Consider the following 19,997-nt stretch of genomic DNA (forward strand, 5'->3'; position numbering starts at 1 on the left):
TGACCAATCAAGGATAACTTCTGAAACGCTGTGGTGTTTGGTGCAAACTCCTATTTGCTAGAATATAATTTTTACAAACAGTGATTATAAAAACTAGTTTTACCGTTTACTGCACCTTATTGAAAGATTATGTAGGTGTTGTTATTTATAGCGATATTTTTGTATCGTGACGCATTTGCTGTTTAAATATAATTTCAGGTTCTACTGTGACAACTTACCCCATATAGTGCCACTACTGGGGCATGTTGTCACAAAAGCACAAAGCTTTATTGAACGCTAATGAATCTTTTATCTGGCTGTTAACGGTGGAAATGTTTAGTAGCATGCTGTAGCCAAGACTTCAGTGTGCCTTAATCAACCCTGAGAAATATTCAGTGTGACAGAGCGCCTCTTCTGCCTGTTCGTCTATGTGTGTGTGTGTGTGTTGGTGCTGAAGTTGCATTGCAGGGGTGGGACTCCTGCATTCAGATCTTCATCATGCGCAGAGGAAAACCCAGACTCACTTTCTGATCGGATCTAAACGCGCGTCAGAAGCGATCGGGTCCTGCACGTGCATCGGATGCTGTGATGCGCGTTAATTGATGGATGAGAGTGTGCGCGAGCGGGAGAAACAGACACTGCTGAAGGTAAGAGCACGCATAAACGCTCATATCTCACGTGCATATGCTGCAAATGTCGCGAATTTATCCTACATTATTAATATATTGTAATAATAATAATATTCATAATCGCTATATATTTATGCATATTATTTCATATGGTGATTTATTAGTAGCCTATGCAATATGCTTTTCAGACATGCATAATTCTCATACGTTTTCTGCCTGTTGGTTTTGGCTTGACGTGGAACTGGAAGTTCAGGCCCGTTCACTTGCTGATGCAGTGCGCGTGCCCGCGGTTCGGGTGGTTGCCATGGAGATCGTGATTGGACCCTCCTCTGATGGGGGCATTAATTTAATACCCAAGGGTCAAATAAAACATTGCACCCCCCGTACAACAGCTGCGAAATGGAAACACGGTTTGTGTAGTATTTTGGGAGGTTTGTGCACTTTTTATGTCAGCGCTGTGTCTGTCAGTTATTGAGCTTTGTCGTTGTTTATATTATGTGTCCGTTGTTCTGGTAGGGTTGTCTTTCTCCAGAGAGGTTCTTGCTCCTGCAGGTTGCATCTCTCGTCGCATGTGTTTCACTGAAAGTGTTATTAGGAGTCATTCTGGAGATTAAAAGCACGCTTGATTTATCAGCGTTCGCTCGTGAGAGAAGCTGACGGTGCAGACCTGAGGCCCTCCAGCCGCTCCTGATCTCGGCCTCTATTTCATCCGCTCTGAAAGCTGCTCTGTCCGCTGGAAAACAATCATATCTGAATGATTAGGGCCGCTCAGAGCATCTTGATTAGCTCTCGTGATTTAGTTTGGCTCGGTCCGGGGCTCCTGAATACCAGCGCTGCTCGGTGGAGAGGCTTTTAGAAGGAAATCAATCTGTTTTCAAGGATTAATCAGTTTAGATGCTTTTTGCAGTATATTAACTTTGCGTTTAGGGTTTCCTGGAAGATGGATACAGATCTTTAAAGGGATCTTTCAATCCCCATGCATCAGTTAAATTTTTATGAATTTCTTTTCAGGCACAAAATAGAGATTTTATGGAAAATGTACCATTTTCCCATAAAGTTAATGGTTTATAATGTTTTATTTTTAATATTTTCAATTGCTCTTTGGTTGTCACTATTCATTATTATTTATTAACTCTTAATCATGTTTATTAAATAGAAAAAAAAAAAAATAATAAACTTTATGTAACCCTTATATTATTAAAATGCATTTTTACATCATATATAGAATATTGTAATACATTTACCATATTAAAAATGTGATAAATGTAAAAAATAATAATAATAAAAAATGACACACACACAATTCAATAATATTAAATAATAATATAAATAGAATAAAATAATAATATATTAAATGAATTAGTATGTTTTTTAATAAATATAAATAAAGGCTGAAAAATGAAGACTGTAATTATACTAAATTAAAATATTAATACTATAATAGTATATAAACTTTTCAAATCACTGCATGAAGTGGAGTAAATAATTTTTGGCTGAAACTATCCATTAAACATCGACCTTTCTAACATTATATATTATATTTGATTAAAAAATAATAAACTAGCAAACTGTGTGTGTGTGCATGTATGTATATATATATATATATATATATATATATATATATATATATATATATATATATAGTAATTGAAATAAGCTTAAGTCGAAAATAAAAACAAAAAGACAAAAAATACAATCACTAAACAAAATAACAATCTTAATTTAAATTTAAAATTAAAATGAATTCAAATAATTACAAATGTTAATAAAAATGATGATAGTGTATAAACAATGGCCTACTAAAGGTTGAGTAAATAATGACAGAAATGTTATTTTTGGCTGTACCTTTAGGTCTGTCAAGACTTTAACCTCTACGCAGCGACTTCAATCTTATTTCACTAATGGCATCGTAAACTGCAAGAGAAGCGATCGTTACTTTTCTACAGGACCTGAAAGGAAACAAACCAAATGAACTGAAGCAAGCAGGTTTGGGATATCTGCTCCGTGATTCATTGTTTATCAAGATGACTGTTTACAGCTCACAAGTCAATGTGCCATTTGGGAAATTATTTTGGGATACTGGCTCCAGCGTCCAGACGGTATCACTGATCCAAGAGTGTGTGTGTGTGTGTGTGTGTGTGTGTGTGTGTCCATCTGTGCTCCTGTAGTCATTACAGACTGAGCGTGGGCCGTAACACAGAGCTGCTGCTGAGATTCCTGACAGAACGCCTTCAACACATATTCATTTCACAGCAGACATGTGAAACCCATAATGCCCCGAGCCTGCGCTCATAACCCTGCGGTTGTGAACACGTGAGCGCTGTGAGAGCGTCTCAGAAGCTTTAATTGGCCCGTTGTCATAATCCTCTACAGAAGTCTTCTCTCTGCTCCCGCTGCTCCCTTCATCTGATTACCCACAAGTCTCAGTGTGACTCACACCATACACGCCTCTCACTTTCTCTCTTTTTAGACCTAACTTCACTTTTTCCTGTCTGAAGTTTTCTCTCGAGAAAGAGCGGATTGTTTATGACTTATAAAAGTTATCCATGGGGACCATCGATTCTGGCAAAAATACCATAGTAACTGCAGTTCTTGTGGTAACTTTTAATTAGTCACCCCTGTCATCAAAAAATTAATTATTTAAAAGGAGAGCAAGATTCTGAAAGCTTATTATACCACTTGCAACAGTAATAATAATTATAATACAAACCATAATACATTTATAAACACTAATTAAAATGTTGACATGTACCATGTCTTTTGGGCATTTACCATAGTAATACCCCAAACTGAACTCTGCAAAGGGTCCACAGTAAATTTTAGAAACAAATTACAAATTATAAATTGTTATAATAAATGTCAGAATAGAGTAAAATCATAGACTATATGGTATTAATATAAAAATTATATATATGAATTACTTCATATTAATCTTGCTTTATTGAAAAGTTAATGTTTTATTAATTAATATTAACTGTTATATATTATAATTTACAATGCATAGATATTCTAATAATGATTTTCTTTTACTACAGTAATATGATTTCTTGAAAACTGATGATACAGCCATTTTTTTTACATGTACAATAGTTAAAACCATGTTTTTATTGGTTTTTATATATGTACCATGTTAATACCATGGTATTTTGTATATGTACCATGGTAATACTAGTAGTATTTATAGTATTTTAATGTTATTTGGATATGATCCATGATTATGGCCTTTTTTTTGACAATTATTTGCATGCACCATCACAACATCACATTTTGTACCCATGGTAATGCCATGGTATTTTTGGATATGTACCTTGGTAATAATATGATATTTTAATGTTATTTGGATATGGGCCGTGTTAATAGCATGTTTTTCTGGACATTTATTTTTTTACCATGGTAATACCATAGTACATTTACATATGTACTACTGTGGTAATACCATATTATGGTATTTTAATGTTATTTTGATATGTCCCACGAAAATATCATGTCTTCTGGCCTTTTTTGCATGTACTGTGATGCTACCATGGTTTTTACCATGGGAATACCATGGTATTCTTTCATGAATTGTGAATATGTTTGAAATTCAAAAGTATCATAGTACCATGGTCTTACTTTAGGAACCCATTACTTTACCACAGCACAACCACAGTACATTACCTGTAAGGCACTATCTGAAGTAGGTCATACAGTATATATTATAGTTTGTGATAACAATAACTGTGGTAACTCTGGTTACCATGCTAAATTAACAAAGTGTTTAAGAACGTGTTGTGCTTTTTGTGTAAAATAGAAAACCTGGGACACTCCCCTTGTTTGTTCTTGCTACCAATTTATTTTAAATTTAATCTTTTCTTTTTTATTGTGGTTGGAAGGGGGGGGGGGTTCATTTAGTTCTGGGGGGAAAAAAGAAGACGTTGTAGGACAAGATCAGAATATGTATTATATGACCAAATGTGTATTTATGTCATGCAACTTCAATAAAAAAAAATAAAAAAAAAGAACGTGTTGTGCTGTGCTTGTGTTTCAGGTGGCACTATGTCTGTGCAGGATCAGGATATTTCTGAATATCACCTGAGCGGTGAGCAGTCATCATTCATATGCCTCTTGTTTTCATATGAGTTCCTCTAAGTGAGTTTCTGATTGTGTGTGTGTTTGTGTGTGTGTGTGTGTGTGTCAGTGGTGCTGAACCCGCCTGGCTGGGAGGTGTGTTTGTTTGTGTTCGGCTTCCTGGTTCTGTTTGCTGTGGTTATAGTGAATCTGTGGAAATTATATAAATCCGGCTCCTTCCCGACTCCATCTCCGTACCCAAACTTCCACTACCGCTACCTGCAGGAGAAATATGGCTCCTCCCACTCTGAGGTCAGACAGAAGGTAATCAAACCACTTTTCTGTATAGTCAGGCACTGGTTTTCCACATGGGTTTATGTAGTAAAAATTATATATATATATATATATATATATATATATATATATATATATACATATATATTATAATGCATATATTGACAGAGTTTTCTAAAACAAATATATAGTAAATTCATTAAAAAGATAAAAAGTATATATAAAAATAAATAATATATAATTAATTGAGTTGTAATTAATTATTATTTGGAATTTCTGTCTATCTATCTATATAGTAATGTCAATATAAAAAAAGTATATATATTAATTTAAATCTTAAAAATAAAATTATATGAATAAATTATATTAAGACTACACATATATTGTATACATATATATATATATATATACACCATTTACAATACATAAGTATTATAATAATTTATAATTTTGTCTAAAACAAAATACTGTGTTTATAAAATGATACTTACTGGTTTTCATGCAGCGCGTTGCAGCTTCCAACCAGCGGAGGGCGTCCTCTGTGAGCCGAAAGCCGAGTCTCCAGCTGTTGGACACTCCAGATGGACTTCGGGATCTGGGAACGCTGGAGTTGATGAGTCGAGAGCTGGACCCGAGCGGAAGCACCCTGAACCGCTCCGCGTCCTCTGAATCGCTGTGCTCAATCTCTTCTATCGCTCAAACCTTCGGGCACGAGTTCACGGTGGGACAGCTGGAGGTCACGCTGGAGGTGGACACTCGGGCTTCACTTCTGCTCGTCTCACTGCACCAGGGTAAAGACCTGCTGGAGAAGGAGGAGGAGAACTTCCTGGGCTGCTACATCACCGTCACGCTGGTCCCTCAGCAGATCAGCCTGGGGGCCACACAGGTATTAAACCATAAGACTCTTGTGTTATCTTGTGTTAGTTTTATAATAAAGGTTAATAGATTAATTTACAAAAGAAACTGACACATATTGATGTAAAACCATCAACACATTAATTTTCCAAAGTCTATGTAGTCTTCAGCAACAATATCAGTGTTATTTTATATATGTACAGTTACAGTATTTATTAATATTTTGAATTAGCTTTCAATTTAATATCTTTAGTTTCAATGATAATTTATTGGCAGTTTTAGTATTTTATATGTTTTTCATTTTGATTAGCTTTGTTTTGTTTAATATTTCTCAATATTTTTTATTAGTAATTTTAATACTTAAACTTACCTTATTTCAGTTTGTTATCAAGTCAACATTTCACATTTTCAGTTAAAGGCTTAAAATGTAGGTTTTTAAAGTCTTTAAAATTACAAAAACATCCAATTTAATTTTAAGGATCTTTATAGGGGTGTAAATAATCATTAAATACTGAAATCACCATACAAACACCATTAATGCCATATACACAAGACAAGTGAATAGACTTTGTATATGTTTCGGAGCTGGTCTTATTAAAAAAACTAACGTAGAAACCAGCTAGGAAAGTAAAAATAGTGATAGTGAAATCATTAGTAATAGTGAAATGTCTCTTTCTCTTTATTCTCTTCTGCAGGTCCAGAGAAATGCCTTCACCGTGATGTTTGACGAGCGCTTCTCTGTTCCACTGGATTCAGTAAATCTGGAGGAGAACAGTCTGCGGTTCTCCACCTTTGGTGTGGATTCAGATGAACGGAGCATCAGTGCTGGAGTGGCAGAGCTCAAGCTGTCAGATCTGGACCTGGCGTTCAGGCCGTTTAACGCCTGGCTCTACCTGCAGGACATCAACAAGGTCAATTATCTTCTACAGTGTCCTCACTTTATGTAGTAACAGAAAGTTCAAAAAGTGGTGAATAATTTTTTTCAGAGGGGTCAGGTGATAGAAGAAAATTGATCTTTTTTTTTTGTTTGATGTTTCTCTTCAGGCTGTGGACGCTGTCGGCGAGATCCTGTTGTCTCTAAGTTATTTGCCAACTGCAGAACGTCTTACCATAGTCATCGCCAAAGCCAAGAACCTGGTCTGGACTAATGGAAAGACCACAGCAGGTGTAAAGCTGAGCTAGATTCTCGTGAAACAATATTTTTATCAACTGATTATCAATTAGAGTTAGTATAAGGGCTGGAGCAACAACTGATTGGAATGTTGTTCTAGAAATCGAATCCAGGAACATCTGCTACTTTGCTAATATTTTGTGTGAAAATCCTGAACTGAATTCTGTCTGTTTCCATGTGAACAGATCCGTTTGTGAAGGTGTACTTGCTCCAGGACGCCAGGAAGATCAGCAAAAAGAAGACATCCATAAAAAGAGATGATACTAATCCAATCTTCAATGAGGCTATGATCTTCTCAGTGCCAGCCATCGTCCTGCAGGTCTTATTCTGTCTGACTGTCTGATTCTGTCTGTCTGTGTGTGTCTGTCTGTCTGACTCAGTCTGTCTGTCTGTCTGTCTGTCTGTCTGTCTGTCTGACTGACTGACTGTCTGTCTGTCTGTCTGACTCTGTCTGTCTGTCTGACTCTGTCTGTCTGTCTGTCTGTCTGTCTGTCTGTCTGTCTGTCTGACTGTCTGACTCTGTCTGTCTGTCTGTCTGTCTGACTGAGTCTGTCTGTCTGTCTGACTGACTGTCTGTCTGACTCTGTCTGTCTGTCTGTCTGATTCTGTCTGTCTGATTCGGTCTGACTGTCTGATTCTGTCTGTCTGCCTGCCTGCCTGTCTGTCTGTCTGTCTGTCTGTCTGACTGACTGTCTGTCTGTCTGTCTGACTCTGCCTGTCTGTCTGTCTGTCTGACTGTCTGTCTGACTGTCTGTCTGACTCTGTCTGTCTGTCTGTCTGTCTGTCTGACTGTCTTTCTGTCTGTCTGACTGACTGTCTGTCTGTCTGACTCTGTCTGACTCTGTCTGACTCTGTCTGTCTCTGTCTGACTGTCTGTCTGACTCTGTCTGTCTCTGTCTGTCTGTCTGTCTGTCTGTCTGACTGTCTGTCTGATTCTGTCTGTCTGCCTGTCTGACTGTCTGTCTGTCTGTCTGACTGTCTGTCTGACTCTGTCTGTCTGTCTGACTGTCTGACTCTGTCTGTCTGACTGTCTGACTCTGTCTGTCTGTCTGTCTGTCTGACTGTCTGTCTGTCTGTCTGTCTGAATGAGTCTGTCTGTCTGTCTGTCTGAATGAGTCTGTCTGTCTGTCTGTCTGTCTGACTGTCTGTCTATCTGTCTGTCGTTATATATATTTAGTGTTCAGCATTTGTAAGGTTTGTTGGTGTTTATCAGGATCTCTCTCTGAGAGTGACGGTCGCTGAGAGCACAGAGGACGGCCGTGGTGAAAACCTGGGTCATGTGATCATCGGACCAGAGGCCAGTGGAATGGGAATAACTCATTGGAACCAGATGCTGGCGACCCTGCGGAAACCGGTTTCAATGTGGCACCCTCTCCGGAGAACCTAAGTCCTTGAGTCCTGACCCCTGTCCTCTGAATCCTGTCTGCATGGTGCCTACTGTCTGACTGTCCTAACAGTAAAGACATTGAATATGAAAAGAAAGTCTTTGTGTCTCAGCTGTCCTGAGGATGGGTGAAACTGTAATGAGAGAAAGAGAAGGAGAAATCAGCGGCTCAGGATGTCTCATCTGTAAGGGTCTTTGAAATCCAGGTTTTCTTATCCAGGTTAACTTCATTTCTACATGATAACAGGGTGGCTGATTGTGTGCTGCAGCCTTTGGGTGGATTGTAAAATGTCACAGACATTGTAGCCACATTCTGTTGTACTAAGCAGAAAAAAAAGGAAAAACAATTATTTGTTTGACCATAAATATTTATTATTATTATTATTATTGGGATTTTGAATAAACTTATTTTTCTCTGCTTAAACACATTAACAAATATACGGCATAAAAACAAATGGACTTCCAGTCCATTTTCTCAGGCAAGTGGAATGAGACTTATTAGCCTAATATTGGCACCATGGAGCCACATAACGTATCTTAAAATCAGCATTGAGGTGTTTTACTTTTTATTTATTTTTGTTAATTTAGTTGTTAAGTTTATTTTAAGATATTTCAGTAAATTTAATCAAAGTACCAGATTTATTTATGTATATTTATTTATTTTGGCTAATGCTTTTTACCACTAGGTGGCGTGCAACTACTTTATAAAAAACAGTAGTCTTTTAATATTTACCTTTTATGTTTTGTATAGCGGTGTGATTATTAGTTGCTTTGGACAGTAACTAATAACATTAGATATTATTTTATTTTATTAATTAATTCACTTAATCATTTCTAAAATCTGAACTTAAACAGATTCATTTTGCATGGCCAATTTGTCAAAATCAGATTGCAGTTCAGTGTGGCTGGTATATTTTTATTTATTTATTCATTTATTTTTCCTGCCAGGGGATAAATTTAAATTACTGTGGATTTGTAACATGCATATTAGAGTACAATGTATTTCCCATTTCACAAGAGAGCCACTCTTTTCTGCCATTCTCACACTTGGTTAGCATGTGAAAATATAAGAAAGTGCTTTTTGATCAATAGTATATTTGTTGTTGGTCCTTAAATATTGTTGTTAAATTAGCCTTAGTACATTCAAATCATATATGTAGCGCAAGTAACTTCAAAATAGTAACTGTAACTGGATTACTGGAAAATAAAGAGTAATCTCTTACTTTATTTCATCACAAGAACATGTACTTTGTAGTTTTGTACTTTGTAATGCATTACCCCAACATTGCATAAAATACATGCATTCATATCAAACTGGACTATGTATAAACCAATATATATTTTCTTTCACAGTTTTCTTCGGCACGAAAGAAAATGTAAAAATGTTTTAACTGCCGCAATAATTAAATCTTTTGATGACAGAATGTAAAATCTTCATACCAAAATCCGTGAATCACATCCTACATCCTAAACACATAAAATGTTTTGTAGAATGAATATCAGATTTGAGCTTCTTGCAGTGAAGTCATTTGTTTTGATGAAGTGCTGCAAATGCTGTGATTCATTTTTACTACTAACAACATTTTAAGCTTGTCATTTAACTTCATTCTGTGCCAAACTCACCCTAATAGAAGCAATATTCTAATGTACATCTAATGTTGGTGAACTTTAAAAGGTTTAAAGAATGATAAAACAATTTTAAAATGCATGCACATGTAATGTAGGACATAGTGCAATCAGAAGAATTGTTTAAATAAAAATGCTTTATGTGGCTTGTTTCATATGAAGTCATTTGTTGTTTTCTTGTGTGATATGTGAAAGTAAAACTGTATTGTATTATGTACATAATATTAGTCGCAAGTACAAAAATAAGCCCAGCGAGTTTGCATGTTATTTAACGTTACAGTAATCCTATACCAAACAAACCTGTCGATGAGGTAACGATGACATAACCAACGATTTTGATTCGTCCAACATTATCAGAGATTAGAAAAGTATCAGGTATCATCACAATGGTTCATATGAAGTCTTTCTTTGTGTGTGTGTGTGCGTGTGTGTGTGTGTGTGTGTGTGTGTGCGTGCGTGCGTGTGTGTGTGTGTGTGTGTGTGTGTGTGTGTGTGTGTGTGTGTGTGTGTGTGTGTGAAATGTGAGAGAATGTAGGTCTACATTTCTATTATGTAATAATACTAATAATAATTAATAATGGCTGCAAATAAGCAGTTTCTTAAATGTTACTGCAATAAAATAAAATAAATGTAGGCGATGGGTTTCTTTTATATTATTTATTTTATCTAGGGATGGCAGAAGGTTGTGAATGTTCTGGCCAATAGAGATATCAGTTGGGTGGTGATCACGTAAGAGTTCAGGTTCAAGTGCAAAGAGCAGACTGTTCCCACACTTAATAAACAACAAGCCTTTAGACAGAGCTCGAGCTCAGTGGTTTGGATCCACAGAAGTTGTGTTTCGCGTTTGTTTGTTATTGAAGAGCTGAATCATGGCAGACAGAGATAAAGCGACGGATCAGATGAAACTGTGGAAGGAGGGTCGAGGCTCTCAGGTCTGCTGCAGAATTTATATAATGGATATCATGTTCTGTTAAATTAAAGCTCGGTTTGTGTGCTTTAAATAGTTTTATACCGTATATTTTAATGGGTCATTCCGCAGCGAGAAATTGTGCCAAAGGTCGCAGGGCTGTAATGCACCAACATTGAAGTATTTGCTTATAACGAAGTGTTTTAATGTGCAAAACGTCTCTAAATGACACGGGTTGCGTTAAAATGTGTCTTTATTCTGAAACTCACTTCTGAGAAAGATTTGTTATGCTTGCAGTGACAGAAGACCGCATATTCGCACTACAAGTAACGCTAAACATGGTGTTTTCAAAGCATTTTATCATATATTTATTCTAAATTCGCTATATATTGTCGAATATATTTATTTGATTGCATAAAACTGTAGTCAAGTGCTGGTTTTCGTATTGAAAACTGCATCCACTACGGTCCTATATTTTTGTGCTCGGATGGTTGTTTTGAATTTGTAATGGGTTGCAAGTACAAATGCACAAAACCAGATGCTTTATTACATATTTTCACGTGAAACGTATTTATAGTTGAAGTGGGTTAACAACATAAACGACGGAAGACGGTCAAGTCCCCTCCCCTTCCCACTCCTCTCTAACATGATTGGTCAATACCATGACGGACACCTCGCTCAGCGAATCACATTCTTAAAATCCTTTCAATGTTATGGAACACTGAAGGGAGAGAAGCGATGTAGGCCCCTCTCCCTTTATTTAACAATGACATGACAGATAACCTCAATAACTTCTCCTACAGTTAAACATTAACCAGATAAGTAGATAAATAACTATTATAGTTATTTAATCACCATTATCAGCCCAAATGCCTATAGATTAATATTTGTTTTGCCAGTATAGTTATATAAAATTTGTTTCGTTCAGTGCCACACTGTCAAATTAGTTTAATAACAAATAATCATAATGCATTATAATGTATTCAGACAATATAAAATAAAGTCAATATTTTAGAATTTTATAATATTACTAATATTGTGATATTATTTGAAAGGACTGACTGTTGAATAATCTTTTTAAAATACATATTATTTTCTGTTTAATATTTAAAATTATTTGGTTTGTTTAGATGTTATTTTAATAGAGATTTTCTGTTGCTATTTTGTTTTATTTTCCCAGCGGCCAGATGTCCTGACCACAGGAGCAGGAGTCCCGGTAGGGGACAAGTTAAACTTGATGACGGCAGGCCCTCGTGGACCCCTGCTGGTCCAGGACGTGGTTTTTACTGATGAAATGGCCCATTTCGACCGAGAGCGGATACCAGAGAGAGTCGTGCATGCTAAAGGAGGAGGTAACATGTTTTTAGTTTATGAAAATCTCTTATGCTTACTGCATTTATTTGTGACCCTGGAGCACAAAATAAGTCACATATACTTATACATAATTTGTAGCAATACCCAACAATACATTGGTATGTACAAAATCATTAGGATATTAAGTAGCCTAAAGATCATTTTACGTTAAGATATTGTGTACATTTGCTACAGTAAATATATAAAAACTTAATTTTTGATTAGTAATATGCATAGCTAAGTCTTCATTTGGACAGCTTTAAAGGCAGTTTTCTCAATATTTAGATTTTTTTTTTTTCATTTGATGCATAAATCTCAATTTCAAAAAATTTACCCTTATGACTGGTTTTGTGGTTCAGGGTCACATTTAATAAGAAATACAATCAAATTAATAATATTGTGAAATATTATTTCAGTATAAAGTATCAGTTTTCTGTTGTAGTATATTTTAAAATGTAATTTTAATGAATTTTCAGCATCATTACTCCAGTCTTCAGTGTCACGTGATCCCACAGAAATCAATCTAATATACTGATTTGCTGCTCAAGAGACATTATCAATGTTAAAAACACTTGTAGCAGCTTAATACTTTTGTGGAAATTGTGGTACTTTTTTAAGGTTCTTCAAAAGAATTTAAATTAAATTCAAAAGAACAGCATTTATTTGAAAGACTGAATTTGTAATTATAAATGTTTGCTGTCACTTGATTAGTTGAGTCCGTCCTTGCTGAAAAAACTTAACCATGACTGTGCTGTGATTAGATTGGACAGACAGTCTTGATGCACATGGGAGCTCTGTTCTGATTGGATAGAAAACATTGGGCTTGTACAAGAAGGTAAGTATGGACTTCAAGCTAAATCTTTTCTTCGTCTCTTCACAGGAGCGTTTGGCTACTTCGAAGTGACCCATGACATCACACGCTATTGCAAAGCCAAAGTGTTCGAGCATGTAGGAAAGACGACACCCATCGCCATTCGCTTTTCCACTGTGGGTACGTTTCTGTATGGATGTAATAATAACGTTTCCAGTGGAGTCTGGACTCTGTATGCATCGATTGTTTTGTTGGGATTAGAAATGCTTTTCTAACAGAATTCAGGGCACTTCGGTCTCTGAAACGAAGCCAGATGGTTTTGTAATAGGGTAAAGAGCACATGCAGAAATAAATGTGACAGGAACATCCTCTCATCTGCTCACTTACCTACAGAAAGTCTAAAGCACCACGATAAATGTGTATTTGCTTGTTTACAGCTGGTGAGTCTGGGTCAGCAGACACCGTCCGAGATCCTCGAGGTTTTGCAGTGAAGTTCAACACCGATGAGGGCAACTGGGATCTTACGGGAAACAACACCCCCATCTTCTTTATCAGGGATGCGCTTCTGGTGAGAAACACGGTCCACACAGTCCATCAGGAGCCCTGTCCCAGGATTAACAGTATGTGTGTGTGTTAATTGTGTGTTGTAGTTTCCGTCCTTCATCCACTCTCAGAAGCGTAATCCGCAGACTCACCTGAAGGATCCGGATATGGTTTGGGACTTCTGGAGTTTGCGTCCTGAATCGTTGCACCAGGTAAAGCAGCAGAAGACTCCCACTTTTGCATTCCTGTAGAATCTCACTCATGGCGATTTATGTGTGTGCAGGTGTCTTTTCTGTTTAGCGATCGGGGTATTCCTGATGGCTACCGTCATATGAATGGATACGGATCGCACACCTTCAAACTGGTCAACGCTCAGGGACAGTCGGTGTACTGCAAGTTCCACTATAAGGTACTTACTGTTTGTTTGTGTGTTTACTAAATCTGCAGCTCAAAGTGACAGTCACTGCCAATCAGAACAGATTTTATGTTTTATTAGAGCGATATGGCCAAAAATAGATATTGAGAATATATGTAAACATAACTTGTTTGTTTGCATGAAGTTAGGGCTTCTTTATATATAATTTTATTATTTCACAAATTCTTTTCACAAATGTTCTTTCATTTTATTTTTTTTCCCTGAATTCAGTGTTTTAGGATTTAATACACATTTAGCATCAAAAGTAATCTAATGAAATAAAACAATTCATTTAAGAGGTAATCAAGTTAATATATGACAATACATTTTAAAAATAATATTTTTTAAAATAATGAAATAGTTTTAATATATATTGTAATAAAAAAAATAATAATTCTAATTAATTATTAGATTTAATTAATTGTATTAATGCTCGTTCTTGTCTTTCAGACTGATCAGGGCATCAAGAATTTGCCAGTTGAAGAGGCCGATCGTCTGGCATCCACCGACCCAGATTACTCCATCAGAGATCTTTACAATGCCATCTCCAATGGCAACTTTCCATCCTGGACTTTCTACATCCAAGTCATGACCTTTGAGCAGGCGGAGAACTGGCAGTGGAATCCGTTTGATTTGACTAAGGTTTCCGCATCCCAGAATTCACCTCAAGACACTACGCTAATGGTTCTCAACCTCTTTGACTTAAAGGCACCCTTTGTCCAAAACAATATTTAAAGGCCCTCCCATTTAGGCTGATTTGTACCTCTGGTACACACAAAAATAAAATTAATACAATGGCAAAAAACACTCAAAATAGCTAAAAAAAAATCTATTTAAATGAATAGAAAATTTTATATAAAACCAATTATATGTAATGTATATTATATGTAATTATACTGTATGTATGTGGGCCCTGGCCTCCTGGTTGAGTACCAGTTCACTACACTAATGCCTGGAATTGGTCACAACACAATTCCCATACTTCCATTTGCATTCTTTCATAGTTTTGATGAAGTAGTCCTAATAAAGAATGAGTATGTAGGTGTGTCCATCCTGATGACTGGCTCTGTGTCTCTCAGGTGTGGCCCCATAAAGACTACCCTCTGATTCCTGTGGGACGCCTCGTGTTGAACCGAAACCCTGTCAACTATTTCGCAGAGGTCGAGCAGCTGGCGTTTGATCCCAGTAACATGCCGCCTGGCATTGAGCCCAGCCCGGACAAGATGTTGCAGGTATGTGTGTACTACTGTGTCTCAAAACTTAAGTAACCTACCCAGACACATTTCACAAGTTCGACTGCACAGGCTTATGATGCACAAAAGGATGCTTCTTCATTGTTTTGTCTTCGAGCAAAGCACTTAAACTCTGCCTACTTGTAATAAGTGTCCTGTAAATCACTTTGCATTAAAGCGTCAGTGACTAATAACTAATTGCAAGAATGACTAAATGCTGTAATTACTCAATTCTGTCACCACAGGGGCGTCTTTTCTCCTATCCAGACACACATAGGCATCGGCTCGGAGCGAATTACCTCCAGCTGCCTGTCAACTGCCCCTACCGCACCCACGTGGCAAACTACCAGAGAGACGGACCCATGTGCATGTTTGACAACCAGGGTGAGAGGCACACACTACAAACACTGCAGAAAAAGACTCAATGGCACATATTGGGTTTGGTTTTGAGTAAGAAATAGTATTAGGGCTAGATTTACTAACGGCTTGCACCAGCGCAAACCATCTTTTGCCACTAAAAGTTTGCAATTCATTGGTCGTTGAATTATTGGTTTGTCAAAAACAACAGCAGTTCCTCTCCTGTCCTGCAGGGGGAGCTCCTAACTACTTCCCCAACAGCTTCAGCGCTCCTGATACCCAGCCGCGCTTCATCGAGTCCAGGTGTAAAGTGTCTCCAGATGTGGCCCGATACAACAGCGCAGACGATGACAATGTCACCCAGGTGTGTTGGCGAGTTTGTCTGCATCTTTTTACGAATAATCACTATTATAGTGAGTTATATAACCATAGACTGTACAAAAAGATTGATGAGGCGTCTCCACTTCCTTCCACTTTAGAAAAGCTAACAATCTGCAGACCCAATCAATCATAAAAACAATGTTTTTATAGCATCAAATGAATAGCTAAAATCAAACTTATAGAACTCACAAAAACGAACATTTGATCATATATCAGCTTGATAACAACTACCTTAATTGACCAAAACCATCTTTTGGAAAGTTGTATTTTATTTTGACTCAGTACAATTAGTTTACATGGAGAGGGTGGAGTTTATGACCTGTACTGCAGCCGGCCACCAGGGGGCGATCAAAGAGCCCGCAGCTTCACATTTCAGGATGTGCGAGGCACACCAGGTTATAAACTATGGTTATAACCTATACAGTCTATGGTTATAACATTTCCCGTTGTGATGTGTTTCACAGGTGCGCACTTTCTTCACTGAGGTGTTGAACGAAGCTGAGCGAGAGCGTCTGTGTCAGAACATGGCCGGCCATATGAAAGGAGCTCAGCTGTTTATTCAGAAGCGCGCGGTATGATCTTTTTTTTTTTTTTTTGGTCCTATGAGTTTCTTGGTCATGCAAACTAGTCAAACTTCTCTTTAGCAGTTTGTGAGGATTATGTGAACATTCCTGGGGGGAAACATGCTTGATTTCAGATGATTCAGAATTGTGTGATTTTTTATTTTGTATACATTTTTTTTTTGCAGGTGCAAAACCTGATGGCCGTTCACCCCGATTATGGCACTCGTGTTCAAACTCTCCTGGATAAATACAACTCGGAAGGGAAAAAGGTTGAAAACATTCTCATCAGTCTTGCACACATTCTTGTACACCCAAAAAGTCAGAATTGGAAGATTTAAAAAGTCAAACTGAGCTTCTTTTATTCTGTGGTGGAAATAAGTGTTATTTTCTGTCTTCTTTGTCTCTCCAGAACACTGTTCATGTTTATACTCGTGGTGGAGCGTCCGCTGTGGCTGCAGCTTCTAAGATGTGATTTCAAAGTGCTGCCTCTCTGCACACACATATAAACACATTCATTCTCTTATAGAGTGTGATATAGAGTCATTTTGCTTAATTCATTCCTTGTGTGCTGTAGAAATATGGACATCATATCTAATATGGTCAATTCACAACGCAAGTGGTATTAGCAAATGCAGCGCTGATTCCTTAAACATAATTAATGCCTTCAAACCAAATGGAGGCCTTTGATGCATATACATAAGTTTGAGTTTATCCAAACTAAATCAGTCTGATATTTCTGCATTTTGATCGTGTGCGAAATGTAGAATAGCCAAAAATAATCTGAGAATGGATACAAATGTGGCTACTGTACCGTTTAATGTTAAATAAGAGAAATTAAATATTTCTGTCTCTTTTGCCTTTAACTGAATATAATTCAGTTCTGATAATACGAATGTAACACCTTTTGTCATTTTGTAATTAATAAATATGAATATTTGAGCTCTATGACCAAGTTGTGGATTTATTTGATAAATCCTGGTTGCTCTATTTTATTTATCTCTTTCTTTTAAAAAAATGTGAGCATGAGATTTGAAAGCTACAATGGAGGTAAATTAGTAAACTATACATTTTAGGTTGTTCCTCCCACAAGAGACAAACAGCATGGCTTCTAAAGACTCAAAATATTGCATACTGTTAAAAGAAAGAAAACTTTACAGTGACTAACTCCTTTAGTTGTTGTTTTTTTTTTTTTTCTTGAGTGCTAATACAGTAGGGGGCGCCATTTTCTTACACAGGAACCCCAGATCCTAATATTTTATAACGACAAATTGTATTTTTTTATTTTTTTAAATGTACAGCTGTAGCACACATGCATCCTGAACATTTGAGCTTTGGTGCTCCGATGAGGATACAAGTTTGAGTACAGCTTGCTGTATTTTTCTTTCTAAAGAAAAGGGTTAAAAGCTCATAAAATTGCCTTTATAATTATGAATCAGAAATTTGGTAACGTAACATTTTTAACCCACTACGAAGTTGAATGTTTATTAAAGATTTTTTTATGCTTTTGTATTTATTTAGAATTCTTTAAAAATAGTCAGATAAAATTGTAATTATGCTTTTTTTTTTGACAAACCTAGAGATTTTGTCAAAATGGGTCCAAGTATAGAAGCAGCACCCTGCCCTCATCTCTCTAGCAACAACCACATAATGAATGACCACTCTCTCCATCGCTCTCTGTCTCTGACTCCACCCAGCTGCAGTGTTGTATAAGTAGATCCCTGATCTTTCTCCTCAGTAATCCTCTTCAGATTCTCCCAGGATTTTCGACCCCTGACCTCCGAGGATGGATAACGCCACATACAGCTACGTGAACGACTGCACTCCGCTCACTAACTGTAAATCCGGCCGAAAGGCTGGCAGTTCCACGGTGGTCAACATGAGTCAAGCGGGCAAGAAGCCACCAAACGACTACCTGATCTGGTCGCTCTGTAACACTCTTTACGTCAACTTCTGCTGCTTGGGATTCATGGCTCTGATCTACTCCATCAAGGTGAGCTCAAACACAAATGTCTTTTGAATATATTTGTCTTTTTTGTGGCTTTCAAACTTTGAAATATTCCTGTATGTCACATGATGGGTCATCAAGGTTCTAATTGAACACCATCTGATGAACCAACAATACAACATCAAGGACTTTTAGATCTCCAAAAGACCATAAAGCAACTCAAGAACCCTATAGAGACGAGATGCATGCTCTTTAAAATAAAGGCTCCAACGGGGAATTTCCATTCCAAAAAGAACCATATTTTTCACAGTGTGAAGAGCATTTCAATAATGTGAAGAATCTTTTTCCACTATAAAGAACCTTTTTTTTAAATTAAAAGATTCCATGAATATTAAAGGTTCTTCTTGGAACCATCAATGCTAATAAATTTTAAGAGTGCAGTTAAGGTAAAGAAGGTCCTTTAATGCAAGGAACCACTGAAGAACCTTGATTTTTGAGGAGTTTGTGTGTTAAAAGACAGCTGTCTGAGACTTGTATATCTGTTTGTTTCCAGGCTCGAGATCAGAAGACCTTGGGCGACATGCGTGCAGCACAGGAATGCTCGGACAAAGCGAAGTGGTACAACATTCTGGCATCGGGCTGGAATCTGTTGATTCCTCTGATGGTGTTGGGTCTGCTGGTCTTGCTCGTGGTTCATCTGGGAAGCTCAGAGGGAGCGTTTGATTTCTTCGGTGAAGACGGATTCCAGAGCTTCATGAAGCTCTTCAGCAGGTAGACAAAGCCACTCGAACAATCCCACCACCAAAACCTCCTGCAAACCTTCTGGACTGTTCACCCTCTCTTCACTTTATCAACATGATATTTTCTTGGGCTCTGTGATGAATTTATTATTATTTAGATTTTGTTTTCTTTTTTTCATAATTAATATCAATGTGGTGTATATGAACTCATATCTACCCTACAATTTTATTTTATGAAGTAAATTGGCTCTGCTGTATTTAATAAAATATTTAATTTCCTCAACATGAGTCTCTTTGAAGAGTTTTCTGCCACCAGTAGGATGTTGCTGCGAAATTTCGCGAGCAAAAAAATCCATTATTAATGGTTCAGTGTTGTATAAAGCATATCTAGCACACAAGTCACTTTCAAACCAAGCTGAGTTCTGTTAATCAGTGCAACGAATTTGCATGAAAAAAGAAGCTGGTTTAAGCTGTTTTTTCTTTTCAGCAGGGAAGTTAATTGGGTTATGAGGAACATGTTAACATGACTTCTGTCTGAGAGCTGCTGCTAGAGACTGAAGGGATGCTGTGGTTTAGTTCTCCTGTGTCTCTGTAATGTTCAGCTGTGCCGCCTGTGCTTCCAGCCGTGGACCCTCCCAGCTCTACTGGTATTTTTATCATTTAAATGACAGAGCTGTTTGCCAGCCTTCACTCCCCTTCTATTTCAGTCAGTATACAGAGTGGACACAGATGTGGAGGGACTTGATTAAAGAGCAGTCAGCACAC

The 19,997-nt window shown here is 37.1% G+C and overlaps 3 protein-coding genes across 3 annotated transcripts; all 3 read left to right on the top strand.

Annotated features, from left to right (window-relative positions):
• Window positions 1-405: 405 nt before the first annotated feature.
• syt12 (synaptotagmin XII) lies at window positions 406-8,727 on the top strand. Its single transcript, XM_059536556.1, has 8 exons — window positions 406-626; window positions 4,636-4,686; window positions 4,786-4,979; window positions 5,455-5,835; window positions 6,500-6,715; window positions 6,849-6,969; window positions 7,161-7,294; window positions 8,189-8,727. The coding sequence occupies exons 2-8, from the start codon at window positions 4,644-4,646 to the stop codon at window positions 8,360-8,362; spliced, it is 1,263 nt and encodes a 420-aa protein (XP_059392539.1). The 5' UTR covers window positions 406-626; window positions 4,636-4,643; the 3' UTR covers window positions 8,363-8,727.
• Window positions 8,728-10,702: 1,975 nt separating this feature from the next.
• LOC132124558 (catalase) lies at window positions 10,703-17,492 on the top strand. Its single transcript, XM_059535619.1, has 13 exons — window positions 10,703-10,917; window positions 12,073-12,244; window positions 13,126-13,236; window positions 13,494-13,624; window positions 13,707-13,811; window positions 13,883-14,008; window positions 14,465-14,656; window positions 15,094-15,246; window positions 15,492-15,630; window positions 15,837-15,967; window positions 16,449-16,556; window positions 16,733-16,816; window positions 16,957-17,492. Exons 1-13 carry the CDS (start codon window positions 10,855-10,857, stop codon window positions 17,017-17,019), a joined length of 1,578 nt encoding a protein of 525 aa, XP_059391602.1. The 5' UTR covers window positions 10,703-10,854; the 3' UTR covers window positions 17,020-17,492.
• A 433-nt stretch (window positions 17,493-17,925) lies between these two features.
• Window positions 17,926-19,515, top strand: LOC132124559 (interferon-induced transmembrane protein 5-like). Its single transcript, XM_059535620.1, has 2 exons — window positions 17,926-18,537; window positions 19,046-19,515. The coding sequence occupies exons 1-2, from the start codon at window positions 18,331-18,333 to the stop codon at window positions 19,265-19,267; spliced, it is 429 nt and encodes a 142-aa protein (XP_059391603.1). The 5' UTR covers window positions 17,926-18,330; the 3' UTR covers window positions 19,268-19,515.
• The last annotated feature ends 482 nt before the right edge of the window (window positions 19,516-19,997 follow it).

This window comes from Carassius carassius, chromosome 43, assembly GCF_963082965.1.
Source record: "Carassius carassius chromosome 43, fCarCar2.1, whole genome shotgun sequence".
Lineage (NCBI taxonomy): Eukaryota > Metazoa > Chordata > Actinopteri > Cypriniformes > Cyprinidae > Carassius > Carassius carassius.

Bases quoted from the DNA above. Each gene is read 5' to 3' on its own strand.
- syt12 (XM_059536556.1), top strand. From the start codon at position 4,644: ATGTCTGTGCAGGATCAGGATATTTCTGAATATCACCTGAGCG. The intron at 4,980-5,454 runs GTAATCAAACCA...GTTTTCATGCAG, and splicing joins ACTCTGAGGTCAGACAGAAG to CGCGTTGCAGCTTCCAACCA. The intron at 5,836-6,499 runs GTATTAAACCAT...TCTCTTCTGCAG, and splicing joins TCAGCCTGGGGGCCACACAG to GTCCAGAGAAATGCCTTCAC.
- LOC132124558 (XM_059535619.1), top strand. From the start codon at position 10,855: ATGGCAGACAGAGATAAAGCGACGGATCAGATGAAACTGTGGAAGGAG. The intron at 14,009-14,464 runs GTACTTACTGTT...CTTGTCTTTCAG, and splicing joins ACTGCAAGTTCCACTATAAG to ACTGATCAGGGCATCAAGAA. The intron at 15,968-16,448 runs GTGTGTTGGCGA...TGTGTTTCACAG, and splicing joins ACGATGACAATGTCACCCAG to GTGCGCACTTTCTTCACTGA.
- LOC132124559 (XM_059535620.1), top strand. From the start codon at position 18,331: ATGGATAACGCCACATACAGCTACGTGAACGACTGCACTCCGCTCACT. The intron at 18,538-19,045 runs GTGAGCTCAAAC...GTTTGTTTCCAG, and splicing joins CTCTGATCTACTCCATCAAG to GCTCGAGATCAGAAGACCTT.